General features: G+C 36.6%; 1 protein-coding gene across 3 annotated transcripts in view; it reads right to left on the reverse strand.

Moving 5' to 3' along the window:
- LOC105255637 (discoidin domain-containing receptor 2) overlaps window positions 1–15,762 on the reverse strand; it is a 503,453-nt gene that overhangs the window by 6,498 nt on the left and 481,193 nt on the right. For all 3 annotated transcript variants that reach the window (XM_025406310.1, XM_025406309.1, XM_020028910.2), the window contains 5 exons: window positions 10,756–10,879; window positions 9,492–9,643; window positions 8,167–8,480; window positions 5,151–5,342; window positions 1,971–2,063 (listed from right to left, as the gene is read on the reverse strand). In XM_025406310.1, the coding sequence (XP_025262095.1) occupies window positions 1,971–2,063; window positions 5,151–5,342; window positions 8,167–8,480; window positions 9,492–9,643; window positions 10,756–10,879 (875 nt within the window). The remainder of the gene's footprint in view (window positions 1–1,970; window positions 2,064–5,150; window positions 5,343–8,166; window positions 8,481–9,491; window positions 9,644–10,755; window positions 10,880–15,762) is intronic.

A 15,762-nucleotide genomic window follows, 5' to 3' on the forward strand; every position in this document is an offset into this window, starting at 1 on the left:
ATATACTGGCGTAAAAAAAGCCTCTTTTAATTTATTTCTATATAGGTATAAGTATATATATATATATATATATATATATATATATATATATATATACATATATATTTGATGCAATCTGATTGAACGCAATCTATTGAAATAAATTAATTACAAAATCGATTATAAAATAATAAAAAAAAACTCTTTCGAAATATCACATGACAAAGATATAAAACTAAATTCGCATAAATGACATTTTTTTAATAATTACGATGGATAAAGATTAATGAACAGAACGGAATATTGCAGCTGTGCGGTTGACAGACGAGATCGTATCTTGCAATTTCGTTTGCGAGCTCGAGTAAGCTCGCGTTTAAGCAGCTCATGAATGGAGTAGGATGGTTGCGAGCATGTGGAAAACGACGGTTGTTCAAAGTTCCGCGCTGATTTGCGCGTAAACCTTACCGTTTATCGCGTTCCATGGTAAAAGGTAATGGCTCACTGACGTGAGGATGGTTTAATAGCAACACTTTTATTTTACGCGACCCAGTGTATTTTAGCAACATCTGCAAACTTTGTCAGACTTGTCGGCAAGTTTTTCTACTTTTGACATTGTAAAAACATTGCTTGACGATTTCTTTTTTGCTTTCTCAAGTATCCAAATGCAATCGCATTTTCTTTTGTAAATCGCATAAATGTATGTATTATGCTAGCTATTGTAATTATATTTATCATGTATTGCGATGAAATAAAATTCCAATAAAATTTATTTGTACAAATTACGTAGGAGCGGTTAAATGAAAATTAAATATACTTCGTACATTGAAAAAATGATTAACAAATATATAGGGTCTTAATATATTGAATATTGTGCTACACAAACGTAAAGAATAATATATCCAGGTGTTAAAAAATAATAAATAACTTCTTTTCAGTTGCGTTATAAACGCAATATGCTACACTTTTCTATAAGTCACGAATAAATTCCACCCCTTTTGCCTGGTTCTTGTACCCTCGCTACTGTCGCGACAACGATCGCGCCAAGGGGCATAATAATTAAGGTCCACGATTAGAGTTAATAATTCGAACACGTGATCTAAACCCCTCCGGCCTCTTTCTATCCTTCCATTCCCTTGCTTTTAATAGCTCTACAATATTGGCTGTCGTGCCGCGCTGCCGGCGCTGTCGGGTTCAAGAGTTTCCAAATCGCGCACAGGCTGGAAAAGCACGGTTTAGGGGCAAACGGAATCGTTAGGTATATAGAGACACACTAGGAAGGGGGAGCGAGATAAAACAATCGATCACTGTAATAAAGCAATCCCATCGTAAGGCCTGAAGGCATGCTTTCATACGCCTACAGAAAGATCGAATAGAGTATGCGTTTGTTTGTTTGTTTGATGCGTGAAACGATTCCGTCTGGCGATCATTGAGAAACGCAGCAAATAGAGATTAAAGCGTTCTTTTTGGAATTTAAGATAACGGAATTTAATAAATTTCCGAATACAAAAGCTGTACAAGAAGAACTATGTTGCAATCGAATGTGTTTGATTCTTCACATTATTCGATTTGTTCATTTTATAATTATTTCGTAAAAGTAATTAGTGCAATCACAAATATGTTGTACAAATAAAAAGCTGCTATATTCTTTTAATTAGTTATATATTTAAAAAATGTAGATACATTAAATAAAAGAAAATATATAAGTATTAAAAGAATAAATAAATAAATAAATGTGTATATATAAATTTTTATAAACATTGTTTTTAGTGTATTTATTGCAGCAACATAAAAAGAGAAAAATTGTTGAAAATATCGTTTTATTTGCGGTATTCGCGCTCTCATATATTATTACGAGGAAAATTGACAGGGTCTCTGCTGTATGTGAGTTTAGTTTTGCTTACGAAACAGCAAACCCATAATACGGCAAACAACAACTGGCTCATTAATGAGCAAGCGCTCAAAGCAACTTATGGGAAACAACGTCAGCTTACCTCGTGGCGAGGTCTCGATGCACGAAGTCCATTTCCTCAAGATACTTCATGCCAGATGCTATTTGCGTGGCCATGTAAACCAATGTGCCGAAACTGCAACACGAAGAACGAGTCAGTTATGTGTATGTCGTGAAGTTTACTTGCAGAAACTTCTTGGTAAACGTAGGCATGGCGTTTGTAGCCGTAGCGAATGTTCAATCGTGTTAATTCGACGACCGTAGTAGATATTTTTAATGTAAATAAAAATAAAATATTTTTCTTCCTGTTGAACTATTTTAAAAAGTAAAAACTTGACGATTCAAATTAAACTTGTCAAACTCTTTCCTTTCATATATGAAAGTATATATTGCTTTTCGTAATAAGAGATGATGCAAGTATTTTTTTATAGCAAACAAATATTTTTACTTTTTTTATGCTGATGTTGCTTATGTTAATTAAGTTTTCTACTTGTTAATTTACAGAGAGAAATTACAAAAATTTCTAAACTTTCAAAAATTTACTTTATACCGTATTATTTCTATTTTTCGGTAAGCAAATTAAAAATTGAACAAAGTGTAACAAGCATTAGTTACGATTAAACGTTTGCATTTGTTGAAAAAGTGGGCAGGTAGCGTTTTTATTATTTACACTCCTGATACATATATAGGGCGCAAACCATTTACGGGACGATCCTGTGTGGTATTTCTATGAGAGATACGCCGATGGAGTCATATTGATGTTAACATCGTTCTTCCATGTTGAACGTTGTTATGACACGAACGTGTACATCATATAACCAAACGAGCAATAATATATAAAATAGTTATAAGAAACGTCTCTATATTCGATTGATCGATACGTCAAAATATTCTCGTCTTGTTCACCGCATTGAATAAAAATGTCCATTTGAAAAATTGAAGGATTAAGCCATTTATATGTCGCATACAACTTATATGTTGTAATATGTAAATGAAAATAATTTATTCAAAAACACTATCATATAAATGTGCTTCGCAACGTTAATATTAATAACGTTATTACTTTGTAGTTAATCTTTTCTTAGCAAAAATATTGAAATGGAACATATCCATAATTTTCTCATGTCTGAAAAAGATATTAATTGCACGAATTATATTTAATTCTATAATTTAGTAAAATTACCGAGAATACGCGAATTATATTAATGGAGCATGAGAAGCGTCTAACATCGCCGTGCAAAAATTTTCCAGATGATTCAGCGTCGCAAATCTCAAAGCCTCATTTGCGACGTCGGCGAAATGCGATTCGGTAGAAAGCGTATTAAAAGCTCGACTATTCTGTCGATCCTGGAATATTATTAGATTCCTTCGCGACAAACTGGCACTAGTTAAAAAGACGATTCGTAAAATAAATGAAAACGACTTCGTTTATGAACGATCCAGAGCGATATATATCGATAATTTAATTAACCACTTCGGGAATACTGCCGCAGATATGGCTGTTAAATGCATGTTATTCAAATGTGCCAGCATTTGAGAGCCATGAGCAATTAAATCGCACGGATATGAGTGATTCGCGCGAGCGATGGTTCTTCTTAAAAATTATACATGGGGAAATGTGTATACATGTTATTTCGATTAACGGCAGCTGTTTCGCAATCGTAATGATATTTACATTAAGGATTATTAAAACCAAAAGATAAATTCGTTCACGTAGCGCAATAAAAAATGTATGATAAAATATTACAAAAAATATAAATATAAAATATAAATATAAAATGTAAATATAAAATATAAATATAAAATATAAATATAAAATATAAATATAATATATATTAAATATCATATAAATATATATAACATATATAATAATATCTATCGCTTTCACGAGTATAATTATGGAATATTCCTATTCGCATTGCATATACGTGAATTATTGAATATCATGCATTGATGTTTTCCGCGGTACTCGATGAGAACAAAGCGAGATCTCCGGCGGCTGCTTCATCTCGCGCGAAAGCTGAAAACGCGCGGAAAAACACGCTCCGCCGACATCTGTCACGAGCACCGATGATCCTCTCCGTCGCTCACCTCTCATTTTCAGCCGATTTCTCGTATTTCGAGTACTTTCCGCATAGTCCTGGCAATCGCGCGTTTTCACGCGCCCTCCGGACGTGATTGGAACTGACGTTCTTCGTGGCGACAGAATAAAACAAAAATTCGCACGATCGCGTTCGACCGGGACGCCCATTGTGGTGCTGCTCGAATGCTTTCATCGTTCATTTATGGTAACGCACAAAATAGTCATTCTGCATCATGCAATTATTCTTCGCTTGCGTGTACTCCGTTTTCGCGATGATGTAAAATATATTTGAGCAATTTCTCATTAAAATTCCCGAAAAAGAGACTCTAATTACTATTATATGTAATCTCCTTGATAAATTTTTATTCGCTTAATCAGATTAGTCCATTAATGCAAACATTGCGCTGTTAATTAATGAAGTGGATTTATTATAAATAATTTATTGAAGATGACGCTACATAACGAGCACTACAACTTATTCGAAAATACGGGAATGGTATCAAAGCAAAATTTAGGACATATCGAAATATGGTTCATTGATTTTGTGTCAGAATGATGATTGCATAATTATATAATATCTATTTCGGATGATATTTACTTCGAGTATTGTAATGCCAATTGGCAGTGTGCGTTAAAGCGGACATTGATAATGTATCGCTTTTAAAATGATGCGACGATACCAGTGTTACAAATTATTCCGTACCACAATATCAAATTTGCGCTCACATTAAATTATGTTAATTACTCGAATAACGACTGTACCCGCGATACACATGCATTTTTCGTTATATATCTCCGGTCGCGTGCGAATCGAATTCCCAAACGATCTCTCAAAAACTCATAATAACACGTATTTATGAACAATCGAGGAGTATTAAGATGTTGTTCTCGATGATAAAATATAACATTTAAAGTACAATGTTACATGATCGGCGATTGTTATATGAAACATCACATGGAATATGATGCATCATCCTGCGTCTCCAATATATTCGCATTTAAAAATTAATAATAATAATATTTATTATATTATTATATAATATTATTATTAATTAATTAATAATAATAATAATAATATTAATTAATTAATGCAAAGATTATATAAAAAATTAAAATAGAAATATCATGTTTATTCTGTACCTGAGCGTTTTGGCCATGTGTAAATTCGATGTTTCAGCGATGTGACTCTGCAGATATTGATTCAAATCCCCGTACTCGCCGTTTTCCAATACGATACACATGGGATCATCCTCGAGGCTGGCACCAAGTAGCCGCGCGACATTTCGATCGGCGAGTCGCACTAGCCTCTTTGCTTCCTGTTGAAATTCTATCCTGGAAGATGAAGTATTCAAAGTAGGTAATATCTTCATAGATGTTCGCGCGCGCGCAATTCTATTGGAGTCATGAGTATTGAATATGTGTGCGTATGTAAGTGTAATGTTGAAAGTAATGCAGATATTTCTGGTATTGCTCATTTGCTTCTCGAGAGTTTGCCATCTCGCGAGGAAAAAAGAATGTGAAAAAGCGAAAGCGCGAAGGGAAAGAAGACACTTACTAGCAAGATTATAGCGCGAAAGATGAAAGCACTGTGACTATTTTGTTAGGCATATAGCAAATAAATTCTCTGTTGAGTGCAGACAATGTAAAACAAAGATGAAATAAAATATTAGCTGTTTCATGTAATCGATCAGAGTTGAGGATAGATTGTATTAAAATTGGAATCTAATTGATTTTGTATCTTTCTGAATTTTTGATGCTAAAGTGTCTTATCTTAATATCGCAAAGCATTACAAAAAGAATATATTATATACAATGCAGCTAATAAAATTAATCTATTTCTTTCTTATTCTTTTTATTTTGTAATCGAATAATCAATTTGGTTCAGTCACGAGTAAACATTAGGACATAAAGTAATTCATGATATTTGTAAACAATTATTAATTCAAAAATTTGCATTTTCTTATTAAAATTTCTCTATATTTTATTTGCATAAATAAGCATACTTTTATGTAAAAAAATACATATATATCTGATTAATTTCAAACATACATTCGTCAAGATTCATTGATAAAATACGCATTTAGTAAATCAGCAAACAACTCTTATATTGTATTAATCGAAAAAGATGTTAAGCTGCCGAATTATTTATATTCTTTATAAATTTTACATTATTTTTTATATTTTTTATATAAAATATTATTTTATAATATTATTTCATATAAAATATTTTTTATTTTTTATGTAAAATATATATTTTTATAAAATACACGCGCGTGACGCTTAAAGAATCATCTAATTGAAGATAACAAGGTAGAAAGAGACATTTTTGTTGCATTGAAAAATTCAATTGTCAGGCGAACGAAATAGAATCAAGAAACGAAAATCTATCAGGACGGTTGGATTGACAGACTTTTCCGGAATGTCGTAGCCGGCAGAAGGACGGATGTAGAAAAGGATAAAGGCCGGGAACGATTCGCGCTCTAACATGAGTTGCATCCGCTTTTCGCGACGACACGGGTTCCACGGGCTTTTCCCAGTCGGCGAAATGTGTTTTGTAGACAATACCATCCGTGATCCTGTCTGCGGGGATCATCCTTTCGCTACTGCAACGACAACGTGTCGTCGGGGGCCGGCGAATTCGGTACGACACGCTTCGCCGCCTGTTTCCATCTCTATCGGCCTATTTCGCGAATATGTGAAAATCGCAATCGTCCGAAGAACAAAACGCTACTATAGCGGTATCGCGAAAGCAATAAAAGAAAATTCTTTTATTAACTGATGCAGTACGATCGAGTTGCGAGAGTTGTTTCGTATGGATCGGAATTTTACAATATATATTCTTCCGAAAATAATGGATCTTATAAAAACAAATGCCTCGAAATCAAACAAATCGTTATCACGCAGAAATAATGTACAACAATTTGTAATTTTTTTATAATTATCACACATTTTACATATGTATTCAGGACATTTATGACAATTATTAAATTATTTTTTTTTCGCATACGTACGCATAAATATTATTCGATAAATAATTAAACATTTTGCGCGCGCAATATTGCTGTAATCAGTATCGCTGATTTTCAAATATCTCTCTGAAAAAAGCTGAAATGAAGCACGTACAGCGTATATATGGTGATTCGTTAAGTAGATTATAATAGTCGATTTTGACCAGGATAGAATATCGAAAATTGTATAAATACTGTTTGTAAATGGTTGTAAAACCAATGTAAACAAATTGTATTGAATAAATTTTATATCATTGATCGGTAAATTTCATGTTACAGAGAAAAAAAAATTTGAATACAAGAATTTTTCTGTTTTCAATTTTTTAAAGATCTTGAATTCGCAAAAAATGTTTCGTGAAAAAATTACATTGACGTGAATACGCGTAGAGGAGGTTTTCGATTACCAATCATCGATTGCCAATCATCAATCGTTTAAAGCTCTTTCGCATTATCCGGCCGCATCCACTTAATATCATTACATTCGGAATTACGTTGTGTCGCTTATTAAATTATGGCGTTAAATGCACTCTGTAATGTAATTGGAATAATTTTTTATTATCGTACTGTGTATGTGCTTTCATCTTTTTTACTTTTATTCACTACAGTGGTTATCTTACAAGGATCAAAGGTCCGTACAAAATGCATGGTTTATCAAAAAGTAAATATAATTCAATGCTCTTAGCGCGATATAATCCAAGTGCAAAATGATTAAAATTTGTCAATAGATGGTCTGTTATTATATCGATAGTAATCAATAGAATGTAATAGATGCAAAGAGTTATATACTATATTATAAAAATATGCTATCATATAATGTATTAATTATTACTATTATTAAACTATTTGTGACGCAAGAATTATTATAAATATTTTTTTTTAATATTATGAGAATATTTTTTTTTAATATTATGAGAAATTGTTTAGAAAGATAATTTCACACACATATACACATGCATTAAAAACTCTTAAAAATAATAACCATCCATTATTCTTTAACCGAATTCTTTTCGACTGTTTAAGTAATTTATTTTCCGTACAGAGTAAGTGAAATTATTGAACCTTGTATATATAAGAAGCTGGAAATTTTTACATTTTCATCTTTAAATCGAAGAAAATTTAAGAAATTTAATTAAGAAAATAATCTTTACCTGAGAGCATCGGAAGATCCTGGTTTCAAAGATTTAACAACAACTAAATCGCTGGAAGTATTCCTGAAGACTTCATCATATCCAGGAAACCTATCGACTTCGCAGAGATGAACATCGCCGAAGTATCCGCAGCCGAGATTTTCAACGATGTTGAGTTTCTCTCGCGGAAAATCGAGAATACACTCGGGTATTTCGTCTTCTTCTTCTGTGAGCATATCTTCCGGACTATAACTAGTCACACTGCTAGAGGCTTTCGCGCTCATCGGGGGTGGCGTGCTCGGCGTGGGCGAGGGTGGCAGTGGTGGTAGAGGACTCTGCAATGATATATATATATATGCGAATTCAAAGTGATTGATCATTTTTCCTCGATTACTATAATGTCAATCACGAGTTTGACGTTTAAAGCAAATATTTTTATTTTTATCCATTCGAATGTAAAACCCTTCGAAAAATATCTTGTCAGAAAAAAATTAACAAAAATAAATATTTTTCTTTATCAAAAAATATTTCGAAAGGATTAAAGAGGGATAATATTTGTTTCTATAGTTTGCGTTTCTATGAACTGATCGGATCTGATAGTATAATCAAACAAAAATACATGTACGGCTCATGGAACTACCATAATCAATAACCACTCCCTTTACATTATCGCTCTATAATTTGTGTATGCCCGCGAAAGACGTTTTCTTCGCGGTAGGTATGATTGATAGTGCCCCGTTGTTTCCTCGTTTTTCGGTCATTAATCCTCATAATTCATAGGATAAAGTATTTTGCGTCGTGCATATTGTGCAGAGTAAACAAGTATTGAAAACGAGATTAGGTCGGAATCAATACCACGCTATACACCCCATCGAAATACAATTTATTTTACGCGGCATATAATGCAATATAATTCGTTATATATCCCGATCTTTGTAAATAGATATTCCAACGTTAAAAAAAAATTTACAAATAACGTTTCAAATAATTCTTTTATAAAAAATTATTCGATGCGTAATATCAACGATACGCCAGTAATAATTTCACACTGATTGTGAGCTTTATCGTCCTGAAAAATATCGCGCGTGCGTTTGGACTGACTCAGAAAGTGTAGAGAGCGAAAATTGAAAAGTCAAGCGGTATAATATTCGAATTAACCTCGTGATTTACATAAGCCCCAGTGGCCGTTTTTACAAGGTTGCCTCCCTTTTGGCGATCGTGACGGAGATCCGACGGTCACGAGACGGCGTTTGACATAGTTTCGCGTCCGAAGTACCTGGCATTAATGCTACAGGAAGACTTAATCGGCCCGGATCGCATGTCTACCGTACATTTTTGCGACTCACCTTACAGATCTCCGTACTGGCGTAATACTTTTCCGGCGGGGGTGGTATGGGCGGTGGGTTAGATGGATATTCTTGGACCGCCGGAATTGGCCTGGCAAGATTGATCGTCGAGTTAAGCAAGAGCGGAATAATCGGCTGCACTTCGGCGATCCCTGTGTCCGAGAAGGAGTCGAGAAATTCGTCAAAGTTAAAAATATAATCACCGCGCCAGCCGCCAACGAGAGAAATTGCCGTCCGCAACGTCTTTTCATTCTTTCCCATCGAGTTTCAAAGTCTCGGAAGATCGTTATCATTTTTTAACGAGACTCCGAGCCGTAACCGCGAAACTCGTGAGCCAACTGCAGCGAATAAAGTACTTTTGCAAAACTCGCAGGCAACGAGAAGAGCGAGAGAGAGTGTCTCGCTATTCCGATTTATTATAGTGTTATTGTTAGTCGTATCGTTTCTCATCCGCGTCACGAGACTTGTTAGTGTGACATTTGCAGAACTGAAAAAGGGAAACCAATCCGTCAATGAGTGACAGCGCGCTGTTGCTTCAATTAATTGATCAAAGATCCCGGTCTAATTCGATTAAACAAGGTCGCGGCAAACAGTTTCTCTGCAGACTGTGGCTGGCCGTTCTGTCCAGCAAGCTGTGCCAACGAGACGCAACGGAATAGTTTGTCGACTATTCCAACTACGTCGTGTAGCCGCGGCGAAACCAGAAGCACAGAGATTCGAAACCTCGGCTTGACCGTCACTCGAGACAGCCCGTTAGAATTCCCGCGATAATGCGAAACTATCCGTGTCGAAGTCGACGGATGCGGAAATGAAAACGTCTTTGGTGAAATTGAACGTAATTGATATGCGGATCGACGTCTGATACTATCGGTCGACGATGAATCAGGACTATGAATCGATTTCGATTAGAATCAATTAGTAATATATATGACAGATCGCCAATCATCGAGAAAATACTCCCGAAAAGTGAAATTAAATATTTCAAGGAATCGAAAATAAATACAACAATAGAGAAACAATAAAAATAGAAGCGGTTGCATTATTGATAAGATTAGCGAGGCGAGTTTTAAAGGTTTTTTAAAACCCAGCATTGGACATCCAAAAGAAGTTTAACAGTGGATTCATCGATTACTTCTTAAGCATCAATCGCGTCTGCACGATAGACTTTCCAGATAGACACGTGTACCTTAACGATCGTCACCCGGCCGATTTGCGGAGCGAAGAAATACTTAAGGTGAGTACGTCTTTTAATGTTGGTACCAACCGGTGTAATCCGTGACGGTTTTGTGCAATTGCGGCGTCGTGGTGCTGTAGGCGGCTGCTTGATATTGCGCTGGAAGTGGGGGGCAAATTGGTCCCTTGTCCTCACCCTCCTCCGGCACGGAGACCTGCGGCCGAATATCGAGCGTTATCGTTAATGCACCTGACATTTATGCACACGCCGGGTATATCGCGTGGCAAAAGCGATATATTGTCGGTTAATACCCTCTCCCTCTCCTATTTTAGATCCTCTTTCTCGCTCCCGCCGTGCTCTTGCTCTCTCCTCAGAATATTCATAACTGGCGAAATGGGGAAAATACAGGGATTCCCAAGAGGTTGCGCGCGTCTGATTATTGTTGTATTCGGTATTGCCGAAGCTCTCTCGGAGCGGATATATCCGTTGGCCTACGTTACGTATTGCCGTCGCGGAATTTTATTTTACGGTACTCGCAGCACATACTATCGTATAATAAATAGATCGAGTGGCAAATGGCGCGAAGGTAGTACAAACTTATATTTTTATCATCGATGCAGAGAAAGTAACTCCCTTGCCATTCGCGAACTTCCATAAATTTCTCCCCGATAGCGTTTCACAGTAATTTAGATTTGAATATTACGCGAATACACGTTATATTATTTAACTTTGTAACATTAACATTTTTTTATTCCACGAATATAGCTGCACTAATATAACACGAAACGGATAAGCTCGCGAATGAAATCTCTTTCTGCCACGTCGATATATTATTTTTACGTAGAAAATTCAGTTTATTCAAAAATTAACGTCCCAAATAAGAAATTAAAGAAGAATCACACTTGGCGAAAATTTGTCACATCAATTTTGAATGTCTAAATATTTAATAAGAGTCGCAGAAACCTCGGCAAGATATTTTTGATATTGTGTCAACTGCACTCTTCGAATTACTCCATTAACAGAATTCGTCATGGCGTTTTCATCTAAGATACGACGTAAAATCGCACCGGTGTTCAACCCTTATCTCGCGTCACTTCCTCCCGACATTTTTATCTCGGTTCGCAAACCGTACGAGGGCTCCTGGACTACTGGACGAGTGTCGAGACCGACATGCCACCTCAGGAAATTAGCAGTTTTATTATAACAAACAATCCAGGGTGTCAGACATCAAGGGGGAGGCGACATTCGGCTTGTCCCGGCACTTTCTCGCAGTCGATAAGAGGCTCGCGAGAGAACGCGATGAGAATCGCATATATGCTTGTGTGCGTGAGCGGCGATATAATATTGCCATTGATTTTTGCGATGCCGCCGGCGTGGGTGTCGAGGCTGACTCGCGTAGGGTTGGGTGTTAATTTCCGTTTAGGGAACGTTAGAGGGTGCCAGACTGGTGAGATGCTGCGCGGCGCGGCCGTTAAGATAAGATAACCACTTAGCCATCGGGATTCTACGCGAATCTCACCACTCTCGTGCCCTCTTTTACACTGTCTCGCCGACGTACATTACGTACGTACAAACACACGTACGCGCGCACACTTGCCTGCGTCTCTCACCCCCCGGTCGCCCCTATCTTTCCCGATCGCTCGCGTTTCTAGCACGAGAGTCCGCTTCCCGCCCCATTGGCCTTACCCATCCAACATTTCTTTCTCCATTAGGGCTATCTAAAGTCCTGTCGCGACTTCCCGCGTCCTTATGCTCGGGCATTTAAAGCGATGTCGACATCTCGTTCGCGTTGATCGGACGCCGAAACGATCTCGGTTGCTCGCGACGATTTGTGGAAGTATTATTGTTACTCGAGAGATGACATCCAATTTGTGCGAAACGATTTTGCTTATCGTCGCAAACGAGACGATTCACGACGCGATAAAGCAAGTTTCAAGCTCGAGGTTAAATGGAACGATCGATTTGAATCGATGCTTGATTATAAATCAGCATTCTGATTATACCATCATATTGCATGACTCTTGACATTTATTGTTGTTAATTAAAGTTTATTTTCATGTGGGCAATCGAGCGTGAAATCTTGACTATGAGAACGTACGTCATACATACCCGACCAGGGAGAAGAAATGTGTGATAGATAGATGGATGACTATTAAGAATTTATTAATATATGAAGTTGTGGAAGCACATTAACAAAGTCGACGATATATGGAACAACCTGAAATAACTCGATTATATTTTTAACGATAGAAAATAAAGTTTTAAAAATAAACACCCCGCTATCGGACTTATTCATTGCTTTTTCATATTATCTAGTTTAAACTTTAAACAACCTTAAGATAATAAGTTTTACGGAGTTCATGGCTGTAATATTTTTACAAGTATGAGCTGCATATTTAACACGCGCGCACGTTTGATGAAAAGTTTTCCCCGCGTTCATTTAATAACGCGTTAATAAGATCATCATTTGTTTGACGATTAAATACAACTAAGACGATTAAGCTTGAAGAGAAAGATTTTTCTGAGAAGACTGACATTAGAGTAATCTCGCAGAACGAATATTCCTTCATGTCGACTATTGAGAACTGCTAGATGCGAAATAATCCGGCATCTTTTCCTTTCACGTGTGGTATATCAATCGACCATGTAAAAAGACCCCATGCGCAAATCCATGTATTTGTGACCCTCCTCGCAAATCCGGACACGTTCGATCGGCCGTAGAATGCTTTTATCATCGTACCAGTCGTTTGGTATTGCCTGATGCCAAAAGAGAGATCGCTTTGATATCTTTTTTTCCTTAAGTTTGATATTCTGAACACAGAATATCACCTGGCGAAATAAATTACTGATGCTGTAGAGATACATATATCTATTGAGAAAGAGAGAGAGAGAGAACGAGAGAGATATAGCTAATGCGTACACGTTCCGCGAGATTTATCGAAGCGGCGTATTTGTTCAGAGATATTGCGTGTTTGCCCGCATACTAATCGCATATCGAATTCAACCGCGATTACGAGATCGGCAAACGATAGCGCCGAGTAATCTTTTAACGAGGGGGCTGAATTAAAGGTGCGTTTATAAATTGAGTGGATTATTGGTAATTTACGCGTACCACTTCCCGTCAATTTGCGGGATACATAGGACATGAAATCTGATTTCGGCAAGCGAAGTATCTTGCTCTCTTCGTCATATAGTTACGATTTGTCCGATATACATATACCGTATACTCGATTAAAGAGCCCGCAATTTTATTACGTAGAGAGAGAGAAAGAGAGAGAGAGAAATGTGCATAAAACGAGAATGTTGAAATTTTGCGATGCGCGATTTTTACGTGTGATATTTATATTTATTTGTAACGCGCTCGGTGAGTGCTCTACTCGATACTTGCATCACTTTTTTCTACATGCATTTTGCCATTGCTGTAGTAATTCGAGAAAAATGTTAAACTCGTTAATGCAGCCGCCGGAAATATAAACAGCGATGCGAAAGGAAACGTGCTGGACACGGGCACGGAGACGGAAACGAGAATCGAAATCCCTAAAGTGCCAGCGAGAAGATTCCGAGCACAAAACGATCCTCCATTAATTAGCACCGGAGTGCTTTTTGCCATTTTCATTACCATGAGTACATCTTTGCCTCTTTCCCGGGAAGGTTGCGCGACCCGTCCAGCTGTTCGTACGTTTCCCAACTCCGTCCGAAGTGTTTCCTGCGCGTTTCACTTGTTTCATATTTTTTTATTAATTTTTCACGACACTGACCTGCTCTAATTAACACTGCCCCGTCTTCTTTCTAACTTTGGCATATTCCGTTATTGCGAAACGTTGTACGCCTCGGAGAAAGATTTTACATAATTAATATATCCAGAATTTTTCAGTATTTTAACTCGTAGCGGTGCCTTTTATATTTCCAAATAAATATATGATAATTCTCTGAAATTTTTACGCAAAAGCTCTTTGTTTCTCCTGACGATTTTCGTCCCACTTCCCCAACAGATCCAACAGTTCTCGTACTATCGAATCGTCCCGATGCATATATACACGCATATTGAACTCGCGGTCAGGATTATAGGCCACGAAAATCAGAGAGTTTGTTGCTTTAAATTAAAATAATCTGTTTTCGCTCGACTGTCTTGGTATCGTCACCCAACTTCCCCTTTAGCCTCTCCCGGGCTAAAGCCGATATAATCGCATTACCATTCACTTTTGCGCAGAGTCCTCTCCCCCATCCCCCTTCGTCATGTGCTCTCTACACGCGAATATAGTTATGCATGAATGCGCGTTAACAAAGCTGTGTCACAATCAGCATGCATCGTATATATTCGATAATAATAAATTATCCGATAAAATTACGCGTGTATCTGTTTATCCTGTACAATTGTCGTAATGCATACGATTCACATACATGCTCTTAAAGTAGTGTCATTGATAAACATATATTACAACGCACTAATACACATAGATAATTCGATATTTTACTCTTATTGTTTTCACGGATTTGTAGAAATTCATATTAGATACATGAGTTTTGTTATTTTTAATAAACATTTAATAAAGATATTTATTTTTCCTTTTAAGAGAGAAAGAGATAGATAGACAGAAAGAAAAATATACAACAAAAATATTATTACGAGAAAGTTATACGTCACATGAATGTCATTATAATTTCATTATCATTATAATTTTATTCGCCATATTTAATTCGCTAATCGCCGAAGAATAGCCTGACCTATAACGCGCGGATGGACGCTTACGTAAATTGAATAATCTCACGCAATGAAATCTGGAACAAGAATTTGCTGTATCGTAAATCCTCGGATAAGAGGAAAAAAAAAAGCACAACACTTCGTGCAGCTTTAAGCGATATACTATCCCACGGAGTTTCCCTTCAATGTTTTAAAGCAGACCGATGGAGCTACCGAGTCAAAAAGAGAGGTTCTTCCTCGTCATACTCGTTCTAAATAGAATCAGACAGATCGATATAATGTCATTCGCTAAACAAAGTTTAGTTTTCACGGTCCATGATGCTCGATAAATCGTCAGCGTCTTGCATCCCTTTCCTCGACTATAAAGGTCTCGAATGAAGGAAAAGAAGAGAGAT

This window comes from Camponotus floridanus, unplaced genomic scaffold, assembly GCF_003227725.1.
Source record: "Camponotus floridanus strain SB8 unplaced genomic scaffold, Cflo_v7.5 scaffold14, whole genome shotgun sequence".
In the NCBI taxonomy this organism is placed as follows: Eukaryota; Metazoa; Arthropoda; class Insecta; order Hymenoptera; family Formicidae; genus Camponotus; species Camponotus floridanus.